The sequence below is a fragment of the Odontomachus brunneus genome, unplaced genomic scaffold (genome assembly GCF_010583005.1).
Source record: "Odontomachus brunneus isolate Ranch 3 - 2012 unplaced genomic scaffold, Obru_v1 Obru_scaffold_128, whole genome shotgun sequence".
Taxonomy (NCBI): Eukaryota; Metazoa; Arthropoda; class Insecta; order Hymenoptera; family Formicidae; genus Odontomachus; species Odontomachus brunneus.
Window position 1 is genome coordinate 87,797 of NW_022639578.1, and position 21,076 is coordinate 108,872.

At 42.1% G+C, this 21,076-nt stretch overlaps 1 protein-coding gene across 3 annotated transcripts in view; it reads left to right on the plus strand.

Moving 5' to 3' along the window:
- The window catches only part of LOC116849927 (calcium/calmodulin-dependent protein kinase kinase 1), a 119,607-nt gene that overhangs the window by 80,036 nt on the left and 18,495 nt on the right, over nt 1-21,076 (plus strand). For all 3 annotated transcript variants that reach the window (XM_032827595.1, XM_032827597.1, XM_032827596.1), the window contains 4 exons: nt 8,973-9,553; nt 10,212-11,068; nt 16,436-16,790; nt 18,176-18,372. In XM_032827595.1, the coding sequence (XP_032683486.1) occupies nt 8,973-9,553; nt 10,212-11,068; nt 16,436-16,790; nt 18,176-18,372 (1,990 nt within the window). The remainder of the gene's footprint in view (nt 1-8,972; nt 9,554-10,211; nt 11,069-16,435; nt 16,791-18,175; nt 18,373-21,076) is intronic.

A 21,076-nucleotide genomic window follows, 5' to 3' on the forward strand; every position in this document is an offset into this window, starting at 1 on the left:
TCTCTCTCTCTCTCTCTCTCTCTCTCTCTCTCTCTCTCTCTCTCTCTCTCTCTTTCTCTCTTTGTTGCATCAATACAAAAAATTACATTAATTTATGGCGTAAATTTAATGATTGATAATCCAATGTAAATGTATTTGTTTCATAAACGTAATTTTAAAAATTATAAAGTTTGCATCAATTTTTTTTCACATCTTAATAATCAGGAAAGTTTTTGCCTAGATTACTTTAATCTTCCACTAGTTGCGGATCTTTGTGGAACAAGAGCGAAAATTTTATTAAATATTTTATTAATCACAAAAGAAAAATCCAACATTTTCAAGAAACATACTTGTATCAGACTTCGCACTCTAATCTCCACTCTGTGCCGTATCAAAGTGAAATTACTTAGCACCTCTCAGATACTCACGGCCACACACGCATAGACTTACATACACAGACTGAGCATTCCATAAAGAGTTGAGAGCTGAACGGAAAAGAATATCCTATTAGTGCAGGTATTCGATCATTCTTTAGCTTGTCTCCTATCGGACCCTTCGTCTTAGCTTCGTCCTAGCTTTCTCCAATAGGAGTCAAGCTAGACAAAGATGGAACGTCTGTGGAAGGAGAATATAACCGTCCTTCAAATCTTGTCTTCAAACCTCTCATAAGAAGGCACAGTTTACATATAGTATAAGTCTATACCTACGAGATTGCTTACTGAGAGGTTAAGGACCATCGCGAGAGGGCATAATTAATACGGTGAATAATCGATAAATAAACCAGCTGTCGATAGAAATAATGTCCAATGCAAGTCACACGGTCAATTAATTGCCATCGGGCTTGCGGGTTTTTTTCGCGGATTTTTACCTCTCCTGCTAATGTAACAGTGCATATTAAAAACCGCCGCTGGGATGTATCTCATCGAGCTCCCTCGATTCTCGTCGCGGCTACCGACGCGTATCGCTCATTTGTCGCTCGTATGGCTGTGTGTGCACACACGTAACGTACATACAAAACACACGGCGAGACAAAATGCAGATAAATGCGCATGCCACGCTACTACGTGCTCCACGTACGTAAGAGTCGGACACGTGGCGCCCGGTTTTTGCAGGCAGCGTGATTCCCGACCCGATCGAGACCCGCGCGATCGCATTCGTTGGCATTCGCGGATCGTTCTCTCCCGCTGTGTCTCTCTCTTTCTCTCTCTCGTGTTAAGTTTTTCTACGGAACGTTGTACGCTCCAGCGATATTTAAACGATTCCCCCCCGTCGATCGTAACAGGTGGCGACCGGCTGCTGCACGCTTGATCAGCGAAACGCAGGCAAAAACGACTTTCCGTGCTTTAAGTATTCGACGCGATTACAAATGGAAATATTTCCCCACGTGGAGGTGCGAAAACCGCTTTTTGCGGTCTTATTAGATACGTCATACGTGTCCAGCCTGAAGGATAAACATGCGCGCGAGTAGAGATATAAAGATCTCATATCTATCACGAAGATCTTATTCCGTCAATCAAAAGGTCAACTCGATTCTCCGCCCTCTTCGATGGTAAACCGGCTCTCTACCTTCTATGGTAAAGGTTCATGCAAACGCCGCGAAAATATTGGTAAAGAATCACAGACAACAGCGGCAATTGATTGATTAGACATTAACACATTTCCATCGAATGCAATCACGTCAAGTTTGACTGTAAAATCGCACCGAACTTTTCGATTTGATTCGACTGAGAAGAAAATTTTCTGGGAAATCCATTTGTGGGATAAGAGAAAAGTTTGTTCAAAGAAATATCCCACAAATAAATTTTCAAATATATTTTTCTCAGTGGTTTGCAAAACGATTTAGAAACAACGAAATTGGAAGCTCACCAAATTATCGAAATCGAAAATCATTACTGACAGACGTACGCATAATAATAATATAATTAATAACGCAATTAAGAAATAATAAACGATAATAATATTAATGATAATAATAATCAATATTATAATTACTGAATAAGTGTCAAAATAACGACATTTTGACATTTTGGTGAACTTCCAACAACTCATTATGTCTGAACTGTTTTGCAACTCACACCGAGAGAAAAAATGATCTAATGAAAATTATAGTTATTTTTGGTCGCAACCATATTGCTTGTAATAAAATAGTAATATGCATATAATGTTATTATCGCTAATATTCTAGCATAATTTAATAAAAAAATAGTTGTTTTGATTCATAATATATAACGATCACTTCTCCAAGTGATTATAGTTACAGGTATCAGACATTTTTGTCTTGGTGCACTTCGAGTCGAATCTAATGTGTCGTATCAACGTGTACGACGTGGGATTCCTTCCTCTCTCTCTCTCTCTCTCTCTCTCTCTCTCTCTCTCTCTCTCTCGATCGCGAATTTCTCTTTCTCTCACACGCAATGATCCGCGCGCCAAACAAGTACACTCATGTGCACGGTGCAGCCTCTCGCGCGACGATGTACATTCTTCGGATGACGCGCATCTCCGTGCGCGCGTAAGCGTCTATCAGCACGGCCGGTTTTTCTTTCGACGTCGCGCATTTCTCGCGCATTTTCATGATCGTTGAAATCGCGCCGCGGGCACGAGTCGAGCCGACTATGGGAGTCTATCGCGAAATGTTTAATCAGATTAGGCCGTTGAGAAAGGCTTTAACACGTTGACGTTGCGCGTCACCCATATTTGGGCGACGAGTGAGTTTCCGCAGAGGTCCCGGCACACGTCTGTGGCTGACGGTTTTGTTTACCTTATTACAAATGATTACACTAAATATTTATAACAATACCTAGTAGAAACAATAAAAAGTATCATAGATACTTTAAATTAGCTCAGCTAAAACAAAGTATCATAGATGTTATTAATAACACTAAAGCCTGATCTACAATATGCTCTTTGCGTTCTGTTTCTTGTTTTCTGTCTTTTCTGGCTTAAAGCTTAAAGTTTGAGTCAGAAAGAGATAAAGAAAAAGAAGCAGGAAACAAAGAACACATTGTAAATTAAGCTTAAGCAACATCAAATTTGTCTTAAGGCTTGATCATTTCTTGTAGACTTTTGTTGCCGAATGCGAATCTGGACACAGAATATTTCTATTACTTCAGGATTTCGAGAAGTCTACCGTAAGGTGTGTTAAAAATATATTTCAATAATTTATATCTCTGGACTACGAGATATGTTGGAGATTTTCGATCATCGAATATAAACACAACTGTCTGTATTTTGCAAATTATTTATATTCTTAAAATGATCACAAGTTCTTAATACGAATAATGAAGAACAAAGAGGGAAAAATCATAAAGAATCAAAATGACTTTTTCAGACAATCAAAGGAAGTTGTCGTTCCCGGGCATTCTCGTGTTAAATGTTTTGTATAAAATTGTAGGGAAAAGAAAATTAACAATCCTTTATTCTTCTATATGCTTCTCCCAATCTTTTCCATCGCTTTCTGGAATGAATCTCCTCGCCTCTTACTATAGGAGATGCTTTTTAAAGTGAGTTTTCTTGAGGACCAAAAGATTTATTCCAAAAAAACATACCAGATCGGACGTGGCAGTTAACGTGTCACATAAACTCGGATAAATTGTTCAAAATGACTCGACGGAAAGTACGAATTTTGTAAAGGACAATCATTTTAGAGGATCTTAAAAATCGTTTATTCGTCGACGAACGATTTATTCCCTGACGTCACGTTTTCCCATTGATAATGAAAGCAGCTGTTCATTACGTCCGTCTGCTTCATATTCAAATGTCAGAGTTATAATTGAAGGAGCACTTGAAATTACGTCTCGCAGTTCTCTGAATTGTGTGCGCAGTTCGCACGGGTAATATGCGGGAATGGGTTTGCACGGGACTCGCCTCGCCTTATACGGCGTATTTGTAAGCGATGATGCGCGCAACTCTATTCCTTGTGCATTCGTATTGGCAAATCGTCGGAAGGTCTTCAACACGCATCCCAAGTGGAATCCAATCTCACGACTAATTGCCATAATTTCGAGATTTCGAACTTCAGCTGTATTGCGATGCACAGTCTCCTTCGCTTAGAATCAAATCGGAGCGTCAGAATATTAGTCTGGCATTTATAGCCCGTCATTATTTCACAAATGATCATTACTTTATGAATCTCTGATTATTCATCGCTATTTCGCACGAAAAATATCTGCGATACAAAACAGCAAAATAATCGTGTGCGAAAAGAAATCTGTAATTAGTTATTATTTCAAAAATTGCAAATAACTCTTAAGACTATAAATACCATCGGGAAAGAAAAGAAAGTGCAGGAAGTGCGCGGTAAAAGAAGGAGCTCTGAGTTTTCAGAATTCAACGGCGTCTTTCTGAATTTAACTCAAAGACTCTAATATCCTATTAAAATACAAATAAAATACGGATACGGAAGTATAAGAACAAGAAATAAAATTATTCCAAAGTTGGACTCTTCGTCGAATTCTCTTGTTAAGTCGCGTTTAATTCCTATGAATATCTTAGTCGCACTTTGAACGTAATCTTTCGTTTAGATCTCTCTTATATATTTCATTTAGATTTTTCTATAATTCTATTTAGATCTCCATTACTTTATTATGCATATTTTTCTCTCATTATATGTAACTGCGCAACCTTATTAATACCGGCTCGCAAAATTAAATTTTTCTACGTCGGAAAACGCCTTTGAGTAGCATCCTTAGTTAAGGGGCGCATTTCGAGCTCGACGGGACCTTGCTCGAGCGGCGAATGTAGATCTCGCCGTTGCACTCATTGGCCTAGTTCGGGACGTACAATTGATCCGCATACCGGGCACCGGCTTCATGACGAATTGCACTTCAATTCTATATCGTATCGGACAGCCGCGAGCGGAGTCTCGCGTGCCGCGAAGTACAACACACGTCGCGCCCTCCATTACTCTACCGTACTATGAAAAATGGACTGCCGCATTATCGGTGTTTTTTGATCAGCCAGTTTTTACGCTCGCGAAAATACGCGGTAGATTTGCTCCTTCTCCCTTTTTCCCTCCCTCTTTTTTTCGTGAACGAATGAAGTTGCATGAAAGTTGCATCGTCACGCAAACAAAGCTTTCAACCTTTGCTAAATATTAACTACAAAAAAGTCACGCGACACACCCGCTGAGAAGCAAATGCATCTCGCGTTTATATTAAACTTTAATACATGAGTCAGCGACTTATACGCTAAAAAAGTGGATATGATTCTCAGGCACTTTCAAACAAATTAATAAGGAGAATCGAAAAATGGTTCTCTGAAGTTGCTGAGGAAAGGCAATCTTTTTTCTTATAATATAGCCACAGTTCTTATAATATATAATATTCACTTATATCTTCATATACAGTTGCTTCAACCAAAAGAATATCGCCACTTTTCTGTTGTGATTTAAAGAACGAATATTATGATTGAGAGACCCATAGTATTCGACTGCGCTATACAGTACTAATAGTTCCGTTCAAACACATACACGAAGAGAATATTATAGCTTTTATTATTATAGCCTTTCTTATTTTTTAGAATATTATAGCTTTCCATATAATTTCTTTTCAATTTTACTATATGTTTTTAGTAGTCTGGGAATAAACTGTCAGTAAAGTCTACCTTACTAAGGAATATAGTTAATTTCACTAGAAAATCAAACATGGAAAATGTTTTATATTATAATAGCATATTTCAAATCCTTAAATATAAATAGCACGTATAAAATGAAAGGATAGGATAAATTGCTACAGAATATCGATCTATTTCTCAATGTGTTACAAAATCCTACAGTAACTTTTACTATAAAATTCTCTCCGTGTACAGATAGGTAACAAAGAAAGCCAGTAGTACCACTTTCGAAGTACTATAGTCTACCCTATGTACAATCTTTTATGTATACATGGACGAAAAATAATAATAACATTTAGTTACGGCAATATTTAGCCAAGTGATATCCCTAGTGCCTTCTCCGTGCACGTTAACGAATTCAACGATCCGCGAGGCCTATCGGGACTAACCATCTCTCGTTTTACCATTTTATGTGATACAGAAAAGTATTCCCGGTCGTGTCGCAACGCCTGTCGCGAAATGACACGGGTTCGTGGCGACGAGTTTTTATGCGCGAGCAAGAAAAAAGCTGCCTGTATATCGGAAGGAATGCAGACTCATCTTACACGTGTCGGCGACCCTCTCTTTTCTACCTCTTTCTCTCTATTTGCTTCGTCTTGTCTCGAAGGGTACAATCTGGGCCACGATATTTAAATTTCATATTTTCACATTTTGACCGTTACGACACAGTAGCGCGCAATCATATCTCCAACTGCGAGCGTGTACACAACTCCGCGCAATTGAACGAGAGTCACGCCTCTCATTCCCGCCTCACAGCCGGCTCCGATGTTTAAGTGATCACCGTGTGCATTCGCACAGCTATTGACCCCGGGGTGGCTGCTTCGCGCGACAATGTATATGGAATTGATAATACACGTCTCGTATTTACTAGGCGCGTCGCGAATCGCCATAACGACAATCGTTATGATTTCGATGAAACGTCCCGATTCGTCGGTGGCCCAGTGAGATTAACACGACGGATATCGATAACGTCTCTCGCATCTCCTCGCGTCAAGTCTCCACTGTAATTATGACATTCATCTTCAATTCGGCATTTATACTTCGACACCCTCAAGAGTGCGTAATGTCAACAAGTCATAAATACATAAGCATTGTCGAGTAATTATTTTCCTTGATAACAGAATTCAAATCGGATTATTGATAACATAATTAACATAATTAACTTTTCAGTGGTGATTTAAAATAACTGCACGATTCCTCTCGAGGAAAATTTTCTCTTTTTTCCTTATAAACATATATATATATATATATATCTCTAGAGAGATCTATCTTCTCTTTATTGCTATATTTTTAAATAACTTCGAAAAATAGAATGCAAAATATATCTAATTTATATTTGCTATAAATTTAAAAAAATAGCTTAAATAAATCAAAAGAGATTTATTATTTCATCATAAAACTTTCCCGAGCACTACTTAAAAGATTAAAGTTTCATTATTTAGATATTTTTACACATGAGAGTATTTGAGACCATTTCACTAAATTTTATGAAAATTGTAAGATAGATCTTTTCGGGACTATATTCGAGGCTCAGTCAATTGTTCTCAGCGGTTGCAGCTAAATTTTAATACAGCTGAATGTTCAGACCATAGATATGTAGAATAGGCCGCGCATTGCTGTAAGAGGGTTGAAGTCAGCATTATCAGAGGGCAGTAGAGAGTAAGATGCTTTTATTGTCTAATTGTCTAGTTGATGAAGACAATGAAGGAGAAGAGCGATTACATGATTAATGCGTCCTCTCTTTCTTCTACCATGTTTCATTCCCTCTTTTGTTTCTTTTACATCGTTCCCTCCTAGAGTAATGTGTGACGAAGAAAGAATTTGACTTAGCGCATATCTCTGTCCTTTAATCTTATCATCAGCCGTATTCTAGCAGTGCGCAGTCTATTCTGTAAATATACATGGAGAAAACTGTTTAGTTATATTAACATGAAATTTATCGTTTTAATGAACAAAATTTTTATTTCATGATGAAATAATAAATTCCTTTTGATTTACTTAAGCTATTTTCTTTTAATTCATAGCAAATATAAATTAAATATATTTTGCATTTTATTTTTCAAAGTTATTTCCTAGAAGTTTGGCTCGTAAGAACCAGAGATTCTGCGTCCTTCGACCAAAGTGGTTGGTTTCGTATATTCATGCCAAGCTTCGCGTTGATACAACACAATATTTTTCCCGTGTATGATTCAGACGAATGGTTCCGGTGACGCGGAGATATCACTTCACGTCGCCGAATTGTTCTCTCTGCTCCTTAATAAATTGTACGAACTGAGATTCTTCTCCCGTGAACGTTAACTAAACGCGAATGCACGTGCATACGTGAATCCGGAAACGTTGTTTGGCAAATCCCAGACGAGAGATTATTCAAGAGCACCGGATTCATCTATTCCCGACTCCGGCCGACAGAGTGAGGAGGAGGGGGTGACTTATCGGCATTTCGACGTGCTCGTTATCGTCGATAAACGGCCGGTCCGTGCAACGGATCGCACGAGACCCCGTACGCCTCGGCAACGCTTTATTTATAAGTCATTCGCGGCGCCGTTTGAAGAGGTTTAGTCGCGTGTCGACGGCGCTTTCCGGTACGTGATTATTTTATGCTGTCAGACATCGTACCCGATTATATCTCGGCGAGCGCGATAATCCCGCGCGCACACGGCGCACTAGCTGTCTGACATTTTGTTTGCCGACTTACCGTGCCTGTGCGCTCGGTGCGATGACGGATTAATGGAGCGGTAACGCTTTGATAAGAAAAGAATCCGTTTTACATAGAGAGCCGGTAAATATGTTGCGCGGCGCGCGACCACCGGAAGTTATTCCGATCACTCGTGGTGCGCGGAGAAAAGGTTACATCACTCTAATTGGGTGACGGTGCAGTTTCCGTCGGCAACTAAAAGCGCAGGCTTAACAGGTCGCATTACGTGTCGTACGCGTGATATATTGTGTGAACCGCGACATTTATCCCCTCGCACACAGCATCCACGTCGCATTAACAAATTAATCAATTGATCGCTCGCGAGAAACACAAGGAGGATTTCCTTTTTCGATGTTTGTGTACGAAAAAAGAGAATGCTTGTGTCAACCAAGAAACAGTAAAATATGATGTAGCTTTTATTGGTAGCTTCAGTAACCAATTATTGATTATGTTAATTTATGCAACATTATACATTAACATTGCGAATCGTTGCCCGAAAAAAAAATGCATTTTTGAGGCAACGATGATCAGCGCGACCCAGAACTGATTCTTAAAGCCAGAAAAAAAGCTATGCCATATTATAGTATTTTTCTAGTTGATGCAATCATTCTTTTTTGCAAAACATTGTTTTTCAAGATTTTAATTGCGTCTCTATTTATAGCGGGTGCTCCTTTCTTCTATTTTACAGACGCGGTGCAATCGACGAAGAGTCACCCTCTTACGCGAAACAGCCGTCAGCGGATGCACGAGCAGGCCCGTCGAGGGTGTCGTCGGAGGAGAGCTCCGACAGCGGCGAGATCCAGGAGATACGCAAGGACAGCGCGCTCTACCTCGAAGAGGCCGAAGGGCCGAACGTGAAGAAGACTGCCCGATCGCGTCCACCGGGTATCTTTCGGAAGGCTCGGCGGGAGAGCAGCGGCTACGCGACCAGTGTGGGTAGCTTGGACGAGGAGAGGAAGGGTAGCGTCTCGTCGACGAGCGACGCGCAGCAGCAGCAGCAGCAGCAGGACTCGCCCCAGTCCCAGTCCCCGTCCCAGTCCCAGTCCCAGTCGTTGAAGGAGAAGCGCAGGCTAATCACGAGGATACCCAGGGCGGAAGAGAGCCTTGGCGAGAAGGCGTCGATCGGCACATCGGAGAGGATGCCGACGACAGAGATACACAGGAAGGTGTCGAGCGCCGGCCTCGATATGCCCGACATCGAGGAGGTGAAGGAGGTCCTGAGGGAAGAGACCTCACCTCGTAGTAGGGACGCGGAGACGGCGGGAGCCGGTAAGTAAACCGCGTCACACTATCCAGCGAACCCGGCGTTGCCGTCCCGAAGTTGTATTTGATAGTGCCGTAATAGAGCGCAGATTCCCAAAATTGGACGGCGACCCTTGAGGAGAAACAGGGGGGAACGAGGGGGTAATGGAAGGGTTCCTCCGGAGAGAGAAACGTATCCCGAGCGAGAAAATTCGTGAGCCCCGACGGCGACGTAATCGCATAATCGTTTAGCCATCGCAAAAATCGCTGTACTATACCACTTACACCGTATATATGTATATGTATGTATAGATAACGTTTGCCCCCCCTTTTTCACGAAGAATAACGACGGCAAGTTGTCGTGCGTTTTCTCCGCAGCTAGTTTCGCTAGATTTCGTCAACGTTACGCCCCCCATAATGTCTGTGAACTGCACAAATTTTTGCATCTAACTGCCACCACAAGCGAGAAAAAGAGAGAGAAAGGGAAAAGGGAAAGAGAGAGAGAGAGAGAGAGAGAGAGAGAGAGAGAGAATGAGGGAGAGAAAGAAAAAGAGAGGGAGAGAAAGAGAGAAAGAGATCGAAGTTAAAGCCAGATTGAAACAAAGCGGAAACTAAATAGATCCGTTAGGAGATAGAGGTAACGGCGAAGTTTCCTAAGTTTTTCCTTTTATATGCCCGTAACCAGACCACTTATCAGCGCAGTCCCGGCTCCCGAGGGAGGCGGCTAATCAGACGCTCGCTGTGAAAAGCGACGTTGCCTCCGGCGTCGTTTCTTCTTCGGCGTGCCACGACAGCCTCCCGAAGGAGTCACTCGACACCAGCAGTCTGAAGGAGGCGCTCCACCGTATCTCCTGCGAAACGAATCGCAGGCTGGACACGTCGGTGGTCGGTCCGGATGACGGGAAGATCCGGAAGGCGTCACCGGTGGGATCCCGCAGGGATCCACCGTGCTCCGTAGAGCATGCAACGGCTGAGATCGTAGAGAGGAAGGATGAGAAGGTGGCGTGTACCAACGACGGCACTCCGCCGAGAAATGTCGAAGCGTCCAAAGGCGAGAGGACGCCCCTCGTCGTCGCGTCGTCCTCGTCGACCTCGTCAACGTCCACTAAGACGTCGATCAAGGTGTATCAGCTGCTGGCGACCCAATCGGAGGATCGCAATGATGGCGAGCCGCATCTACCAGATCGCAGGATATCCCTGCAGATCGCCGGTTCGCGAGAGGCCGAGCTGACGAGCAACAACACCGTGGCCCCGGGTGGGTTCGTGAGCAACAGAAGGTGCGAGGGCACGTCGGCCGCAGGGAGTCCTGCCACGAAGACGTTGTCATCTGGCGAGATCGGGCCGCACCGGTACCTCGGAGACGCCGGCAGCGTCACTGTCAGGCCCATTTACCCTTACTGCCCGTACTCGCCCTATGGCAGTCCTCAGGGCTCGCCTAGAAATCGCAGGAGGCCTCTCAGGGAGAGCAGAAGGGTGTCCATCGATAACCGGCAAGGCGACATTAAGCTGAATCAGTACAAGCTGTTGGATGACATCGGACAGGTGAGACTGAGCTTGAAAAATTCGAGAGAAAAGAAGGTATTTCCGCGCCTAGGCACCAGCCCTCCCTGCGTTCGTTTCATTTCGCCATGGTTGTTGTTACTATACCATCTTGTATGCATGGTCGAAAAATAACATTCATATTTTGTAGTAGCAACCATATCTAGACAAGCGATATTCTTAGCGTTTTCTCCGTGAAAAAATATGAATTTCGAGCGAGACACAAGTGAAAGGCGGAAAGTGTGGAATATTCGTCGATATATATTACTCATTTTACAGTTATTCAATAACGGCACGAGACCTCAATTATCACGGCTGCAAGCGCCAATCCCACACACCCCACAGACTTGGCAATAAACGGCGAATTTAGACTTCACAAATAGGCAATCCCTTTGACCGGGCGGAAAATATCGGCTGAAATATCTCGCGCTGGACCAATTTCGCGGGCGCATAGTTTACGTATCGGACGGCCGAAGGCTTTCCAATTACGCCCGCGGTGTTTTAACAATCGCGCGCTGCACTCGATAAGGTCGACCGACATATTGCATCCTCGGAAACGCCAAAAACCATTTTGCGGCGTATCGGACGGCTCGTATCCAATGATACGATTATCGACGTCGAGAGAGCACCGTGAGAGCTTCCTCGCGCGATAACCTCGATATAACGCGAGTCATCCTTGCCGGCAATTTTCACCGCCGCGCCTCCGTTTCGCGCGCGCCCTATTAAGAAGTAATTAACAGGCCCGCGATTATGGATCATTGTCGGTAATCGTGTTATAATGCGCCAAGTAACGCGATATCAGCCGCGGCGACGGAAATTCAAGCTCTAAACCATTAAAATCCCCCTCCCCCTCCCCTCGCCCTCTTATGCACGCAAGAAAAAGATCATCAGAAGAACCTAGGATGCAATCATGGCGGCGAAGACGTTTCTTCGAAACAAAAACAACTACGATATTCATGGTCCGATCTTATATTTAAGATCGTGCAAACTAGGTATAAATTACATAATCAAACTCTCTAAGGTCTATATTAATAGTTGTCCCCTAAAACTCGTCTCATGTAAGATAAGAGACCGGGAAAGATGTTGCACTTTTCAGAATTTCGAGCTACAACTCTTCAGATAACCAATTGTTGTGATCGACTGTACAGATATACGATAGAGACAATTTTTCTTTCTCTATGTTTTTGTGCCAGCAATGATTCTGTTAACCATCTATTTCGTTCTGCAATAACCAAGAAGACACTTGTACAAACTTTTTCTTTTATTTTCGAAAATCTTGGCAAATATTGTCGATTAACTATCGTAAATGACTGTAGTTAAAATTCAAGGCCACCGCCTTAAAACCGCATAAATTTCGTCTGAATCATGTTTATTTGCCGAGCTCAGGTTTCGAGATATTTAGCACGCTTGTATAATATGGAAGGTACCCTGTGTGTATATAATGTATATAAGACTGAACTGCATATGAATACAGTCGCTAATGCCATTGCCGGCGAAGCTCAATCTATATTTCATTTCATGTTTTATTTATTTTTAATCCATCATACTAATTACACTCCGTTGATACAGGTGTACGATAAGAGCTTAGGAATGTGTGGCTGCTACTTTCTTGGCCAGCCGTGTGCTAATGTGCGTTTTCAGCTGATAAAATTTTACCTCGCGATGCATTTATATCCGTAATAGCCAACTCTTTGCAATAACAGCGAAACGGTTAGCGGCCCAGCTGAGTTCGAATCGACTGCTAAGATTTAACTGGCAGCCACTGAGCTATTCTTTTCCGCGCGCAGTTCTTCTCGTTCCGAAGCCGACTTACGGTATTCACATGATAAATCGATCGCTCAACCTTCCTTTCTTTCCTCACGGCTGTCCACCGGCTCGGGCGTTAATTCGATGACGCGTTTTCCCAGCTATTGTTTACCGTATGTTGTCTCGTCTAACGAGTTCGACGCTTCTCTCACGGGGGGGGGGAGGGGTTCACGCGGTATTTATCTTCCACCTTCGGCGACTTCTCGTCTATTAGTCTTCCAATTACTTAATCAAAGACTCGGGTGACAGCTTAAATAAGAGCGCTCGATCTTCCTGCCGGCCGAAAGTCAGAGCATGCAACGAGCGCGGCGTTAAGAATTCAGAACGGAGCTGATATTACGTGCTGCGAAACGAAGGTTAAAGGTCACTCGCGTGTTTCGAGAATGGCACGGCGGAGTTTCCTCGCGCATAAACGGCTGCGCTCCGCGCGGATAAAAGCGCGGGAAATCGAGAAAACGAGATTTGTCGGAAAATGAAAATGCCTACGCAACCGATTGGAAATTCGATCGAGCCGGGCAAGAAGAAATACGAAACGAATGGTATAATGGAATGGCGATAACTTCGCGCGTTTACCGCAGCCGATGCTCGCGGAAAGCGAACGAATTGCGAGGCGAACCCGAGTTCATAACCCAAAATCCTAACACTGCTTTCCACCTGAACTTTCTAACATCTGTAGAATCCTGAATGATGTGTGTGTTTAATGCACACAGAAACTAAAAATCTACTTAACGCTTGTATTTACAAATGGCAAAAACACACAAAATGTACTTGTAAGTTCTCAGGAGATGCTCTCGGCGCAGTTAGTAAGTTAAATAGAATCAAAAGAGGTCAATATAGACTTTAGAGTATCAAAAGTATAGGTGTTAAATGAAGATATTGAGGTCAAAAGTGCAATGAAAATTTCGGGGAGTTTATGGATGCGCGTGCGCGATCTCTCGAAGTCTTCGCGGCAGGAAATTCCGGAGATCACTTTTTCCTAGCGAGAACAAAGTACTTTTTTATAAACAAAGTTGTCAATTCACATCCCTACACTCTTTCCTTCCCGCGATATTATCTTCGACGGATAAACAAACGGAGAAACAATGAAAGAGAGAGAGTGAGAGAAAAAGACGGAAGTTCGCGATTCAATTTCTGCCCCCTTATCGCGTCGCTTAAAACTACATTCGAACTCGAGATTGAATTTCTCGTCGAGGTAAGCTATTATGACTGGAATGTTATTACCGATTTAATGTCTGACCGGTTCGAAATCGCGAGATGTTGTTGTATTTATAAACATACTATAGCGTATTGCGTATTACAGCGTATCGACCAGGCGCGATCCGTGTCCGTCAGCATTCGATCTTTACTCACTGCGTAATTACACAGCGAAGTGACGTGAGAGTTCTCGTCGTGATAAAACACGCAAAAAGCAAAAAGCTACACACAGATGACTCACTGTACTGATCACTGTGTTACGTCGGCAGAGCTATTTCTACGCAATGAACTAATTTATATCACGAGAGATAAATGGGTTAACCGTGATGAGTTGAGTAACATCGTGCGTCTGGTTGATACAGACAATTTGGTAACGTAATTATCGGGAAAAGAGTCGAATGTATCCCGAGTCGAAATTTTAATCCTACTTTACTGTTCCATTCAACACTTATTTTGATACTCTGAAACCTACATCAACTTCTTTTGATTCCATTTAACTTACCAAAGTCGAAATTTTTATTCTACTTTCAGTCTCACTATTCCATTCACCACCTATTTTTATATTTTGAAGCCTATAATACAATCTATTTTAACACTAAAGAAAGTGAAAAGGGAAATTTCGGACATTATCAGAGTCAAAGTAGGAATGAATTATTAGAATTAAACCTACTTTGCTAATCTAACCTAACTCCTATCGCGTTATAGAATTCAAGATTTAACATAGAACCAAAATTTCTACATGAGCAGTAGATTATATTAGCGTTTCACGCGCGTAATGACAAATATTTAATCTGCAGGCAAAATTCATCGCCAAAATTAATCGTGCAAAATGCGGTCAATAATGAGATCTCGCGCGATAACAATGAGAACGGTCGCGAATGAAGTGATCAAATGGCGTTTTCGCCGAAATCGGTCGTTTCAATGAGCAGGGAATAATTTTCAAGCGACACACACGCGCGAAGTCGAATTCGCACACAGCCGTGTCCGAAGGTAAACGCGCAATCAAGATATGCGCGTGGGATCTTTCTCATACACACAGAAATCCCCTTCATCGCTAATACTTATCGCAAAATAAACGTCCTCTCCGGCCGGACGTGCTCGAAGGTGATCACACTATGAACTATAAAATTATACTCCCGGTCTGCCGATAGCATCGCCGGTGACCTTCGACCTGGTCGACTACGACGATACAAAGCTGATCTTGATAATGGCGCAGCTGAGCCGCGGAGAGGGCGGTAGTAAGGATGCGAGTAAGGGTGCGGGCAAGAGAGTCACGATACCGTCGATAAAGCACAGTCTGTCTCTATACAGATCGCTTTCGCCCCGGGGGAAACACTTAACAATGTTTTTCCGTATCAATGTCAAGAGACCGCGTTCCGCATGCCATTACCCACGGACGATTTTTCGGAGCCTCGGCCTCTTCGTGGCGCAAGACTCCTGTCTCGAATCGTGTGTGATAATAGAAAAGTGAAAAAACTGTGCGGAATATATAGCAGAGTCTATTAACATAAAAAAAATGCGCTTGCGTTCCGAACGATCTCGATAGCGCACGTTGCCGTGTGTGTGCACCGGAATTATTTTACAATATCAGATTAAAAAATACGACTGCAGTCTGGAAGTATTTGCACGAGTTGATTTCTTGAGGGAGCCTTCTGGTTTATATAAATAAGAGGAATAAAAAATAAGATTCTTACGAATCCTTTTGCAAAAGAATGAGTAAAGATATTAGTGTAGAGTTTCGGCGATACTATTTATCATTGTTTATAGTATCAAAAATTATTTTTCACTTTAAAAAAATAGAAATTTCGTCATCAAGGTTTTTTGTGCCGAGCATGGTGACGCTGGACGCTCCCAACTGACGAGCAACATGATAACTCGTGTAATAATCTGAAACAGATGGGATAAGGAAAGCCTCGGCTATAAGATAGTAGCGCAATAAAATCCAAATCTGCGAACACAGATTTCCACTATTTTGACATTTTCCCGGACCTGTCATAAAAATTGATGAGCGATCGAATATTCGTTCGGATCTCACGGACCCAATATTAATAGCAATAATAAACACACGACAATAACTCTTGTTGCACGTCATTTAGCGTCGGCATGAAATCAATATTATATATCAGTTTTCGTTGAATTAAGAGAACGTCAGTTGTAAAAAATTCAATAGTCGGGGCGAGCCGTGTGAAAAATATCAGACAAGGCGTTCGTACGCCGGCGGCCCGCGAAAGGATTAAAGGTTAAGTCGAATCATAAGCAATCGGGAATTGCACGCAGGGTGGGAAAAATTCAGTCGTCCGCGATCAAAGCACGGGACGTCGATTACTCTCAGCCGCGTCCGCTCACGCGTCACTTCGCGCTTGCATCCAGGGCACCTATGGTCTGGTGAAACTGGTCTACAACGAGGAGGACAGCACCCATTACGCCATGAAGATCTTGAGCAAGAAGAGACTGATGAAGAAGGCGGGAATATTCGGTAGGATAGTGCCCGGCAAGAAGACCGATCCCTTGGCGAGGGTCTACAAGGAGATCGCCCTGCTTAAGAAGGTCGATCACCCCAACGTCGTAAAGCTGATCGAGGTGCTCGACGACTCGGAGGAGGACCATCTCTACTTGGTCTTCGAGCTCCAGCGGGGCGAGATCCTGCAGATACCCACCGACGAGCCTCTGCACGAGAAAACCGCCAGGCGGAATTTCCGCGATGTCGTCATGGGTGTGGAGTACCGTAAGTTATTATTCCTACGTTATTCCGCGGTGAGAAAAAGAAGTGTTTGCGCAGTGAAATAATTGTAGTCGAGAAAACCACTTTTGTAATAGCTACTACTGAGTTAATTTCTTCTTGTTACACTGCGAGAGAAATATTTAATAATTTATTCGCGGGATGCAAAGTTTATTCGCAGAAATAAACTTTATATCTCACAATTAAATTTCCGAGTATTTCTTCTTAGTGTAATTTTGGCTAAGAACTTCACTTCCAAAGACCAGACTACATTATTAACAACCACAACTGTCCTATCGCTACTACAAGATTCTTCTTAGAAAAAAAGGAAGATAATAGCTGTCGAAAGTGACCACAACTTAAGTCAGCCAAGTTTTTCTCTCAGTGTGTTTTTCTCTCGCAAACTTTTCTCAGAGTTTCACGAGTCTCTTATCCTCAAAATTTTCTTTCACTTTTAGAAACTCATTCGAGGATTCTCAATATTCGTCATATTGGTGATTATTAACCGTAAAGTCGCGTTGTTTTTAGATTAGCTTCTATAGAATAGTTGTTTTATCGCGTTAAACCGCGTTCTCGCAAACTCAATAGTAATTCTTATTTTCCTCCGAGACTCGCCGTTCGCAAACAAGTTTCCGCGATTGAAAAAGGAATGAAAGTTTCCAGTATATCCTCATTGAGTCGTATATCGCGGCTGGAATGTGGATCGCATTTCGCGTGCATAGTTAATCGTGTTTATCACTTACGCGCTAATAACAGTAAGCTAACCCCCTCGACAGACGGATTTGCGTAATGTATTTGGCACGTATTACGGATCACGTCGCTCATCACGGATCAATGGTAGAAGAGACGTCACGTACATCATCGTGTTAATATATTTCGTATTACAAAGTACACATCCATCGAGGTCCATTCCATAGATCATGCACGGAGAAAAATATTTGGTTGTATTAACATAAAGCTTGATTTTAATGAATAAACCAACGCGTTTTGATTGGAGGACACAGAATTTCTGTGCATATATGGTTCTTATTACTCAAATTTACTTCTAAGGGAACCAGAAACTTTGTCTCAATCAGAACGCATTTGGTTCATTCATTGTCACATTAATTCAATCAAATTCGGTTTTAAGAACCAGAAATCCTATCTCTTTCAACCAGAACGCATTTGGTTCGTTCATTATCACATTAATTCAATCAAATTCGCTTGCAAGAGCCAGAAATTCTGTCTCTCTCAACCAGAACGCATATGGTTGGTTCACTGTCGCGTTAATTCAATCAAACTTTTTTCTCCGTATAAAATTCACGTCTCTCGCGGACATTGAATTCCGGGTAAAAAATAGCGCTGTCTACGAAATGGGTCTATGCGCGGCTCACGTTGCGTTGTTTGCGCAGTACATTACCAGAGGATAGTGCACCGCGACATAAAGCCGAGCAATCTGCTGGTGGACAACGACGGCCGCATTAAAATCGCCGATTTGGGCGTCAGCGCGGAATTAAGGGCGCCCGGTGAATTATTGTCAGGGGGCGCCGGCACCCCGGCATTCGCGCCGCCCGAAACGACTATTCCTAGCGCTCAATACTCGGGACCGGTAAGTACATTCACGATATAATTATTCCTGCAACCTAATCTGCCGCCGCGCATATGCCGATCGATATTTAACGTCCAATGGAACAGCGATCGAGCATTAATGGATTTGTGTATTCCTAGAGACGTAAATATGTAAACGCGCGTGCAGTCCGCGCGCGCACAGGATTTGTACGGATTACCGAATCTATAAATTGTTGCTCTCTCTTCCTCTCTCTCACTTTCTCTCTCTCTCTCTCTCTCTCTCTCTCTCTGTGTATGTGTGTATGGTAGGCCACTTGGAGGCGCGCGACACTACGGAGCAATAATTCAGAATTTATTGCGCAATAACCGCAGTCGCGTTAAAATACGGTGAAACGGAAATAAATGCGAAAAAAAAGTTATTTCTTCCGCTCGACGTGTCCAATTTCTTTTTGTTTTTTTCAATGCAACCTGGGATTAAGAATATATTATATTACTCATATCAGTCATTGAAAATTGGATATACATAAACATTTCTCTTTTCTGTATAAAAACATATGATATATATGTGTACGATATAATTGAACAACAACAAATCCTTATTTTAACATCACTTCTTTATAATTTATCCACTTTATTTTATTTATTACTTTTGTCCTTTAAACTTTTATCTCTCTCTCTCTCTCTGAACAATAACTTTGCCACCATTTTGAATATTTAAAGTATACGTATGCAAAATTGCGATTTGTATGTGTGTATGTGTGTGTCATTATTTTTCAATTATCTTTCCCTTCACTAAAGATAGAGCAGCATCATGTATTCCTATATTAGCACGGTTTAAAATACTTCCAACAGCAGTAGAATGACGTCGAAAGGACGTATTATTGACGTTAGAGACGTCATTGGTGCGTCATTAATACGTCATTTCACGTCATCATGTTCGTTAGGCTTGTACTTTAAAGTGAAATAACTTTTGACTCTTAATGAAGTTGTTTGTGATCACTTTTAGATGCAACATAAATTAATCTTCAATTTTCTCAAGAATTTTTCATGATTTTTTAGATAAGAGCATCCTTAACGGATCTCTTTCGTGTTGGGCCGATTTCTTCTTCTTTCCTCTCAATAGAAACCAAATTTCTCCTTCGCGTTCTTGTCTATTCTGTCTATTCGCACGCGAGATGTCGAAACAATACGCTCGCGACACGCGCTACAAACGACGAATCACGTCGCGACAGCTCCGGACAACACAACGACGAGACCAACAACAACACAACGACAACACCGAGCACACGGCCGATTTCGCACCGATGATGAGAGATTAAAAGCCGATAAATCGGTCACTATTACACGTCACTTCCACCCGCAAGCAGTGACCTCTCGAACCACAGAGCCGACACGTGCAGATTGACCTACATGCGTCGCGAGAGAGGCTCTCGACGAGCACCCTCTTTCTCTATCTCTCTCTCTTCCTCGTGCGCGCGCGCGCGCGCGTTCAGGATTATAGCGGAAAAGATCTTCTCCGACCATCCTCTCGGTTGATTAAGTGCGCTTCAATTAAAGTCGTTAAACACATGTGCATGTCTCCCGTAATAGTTACAGTCACCGAACTGAGCACGGTATAAGGTGAAAGTACTTGGAGAATACTTCCTAAAGAAGAATTCACACCGTGGCAAAAAAGCAGAAAAGCAGAAGCCAATCAGAACTCGCGGTGGTAGCCAGATAGTAATCGAGAGCTTCCGTTTTTCTACCAGAGAGTTCTGATCTAGAGAGTTTCTTCCCTTCTGCCTTTCTGCTTTTCTGCTAAGGTGTGAATTCTCCCTAACTCTGGACATTCTTATTATCTTCATTTTTAAACACGAATGTTTAAACTTACGTATCTAGACATTGGTACTTTCACTTTAAGACGCGACTAACTCAAGGAGACAAAGGAGCGCGCGAAAGCGCAATCGAGCTGTTATTCTTCGCTTTTTTTATACGCGACATCTTCGACCACCCAAGAAAGGTCATAGTTGAGTTAATCCGCCCGTCGTCATAGACTACGCCTAGACTGTCCACCATCTTCCGTTCACACGAGTACTCGCGTCGATACAATCGACGTCATCATTCGGCCTCCTCCCGTCGGTTTGCACTACCTATATTTTATTATTTTTTCTTTTTTCCAATCCTGTTAGTTGCTTTTCGTATTTCTACCTTCTAATTATATCGTAACCTCCTCCGGCTTCCAATTATAGCGGTCTGTAATTCATCCGTACTGGAGTGCATGGTCTCGCACGTCAAAGTGACGCGCAACGAATCGAGATACGTCGTAGTACACCCCGAGAAAAGGACTTTTCAAAATTTCGAAATAACAATTTCTCAGACAACTAATCGTTGTGATTGACTGTGCCAATGTGATAAAAACAACCTTTCTGTATGTTTTCACACACACATACACACATGCAACTATTCTGTAAACTATATATTTTCCTTTACAATAACGTACATAGCTTAGTAAATTATTTGTTACAACTAAGTTGAATAATAACTAATAGTTATTGCTATAACTATATAATAACTATATATTATTATTGTTATAACTATATAATAACTAATAGTTTTCGTAACCACTCACTTTTGATAGCAATGTGTGTAACTATAAAATAGTTTATTAAACTATATGCACGTTAATTCTACACACAAAACTCGTATAGTCGTCACTTATATGTGAATGCCATCACCGTGTTTTTTTCTTTGAATGTAGAAGGAAA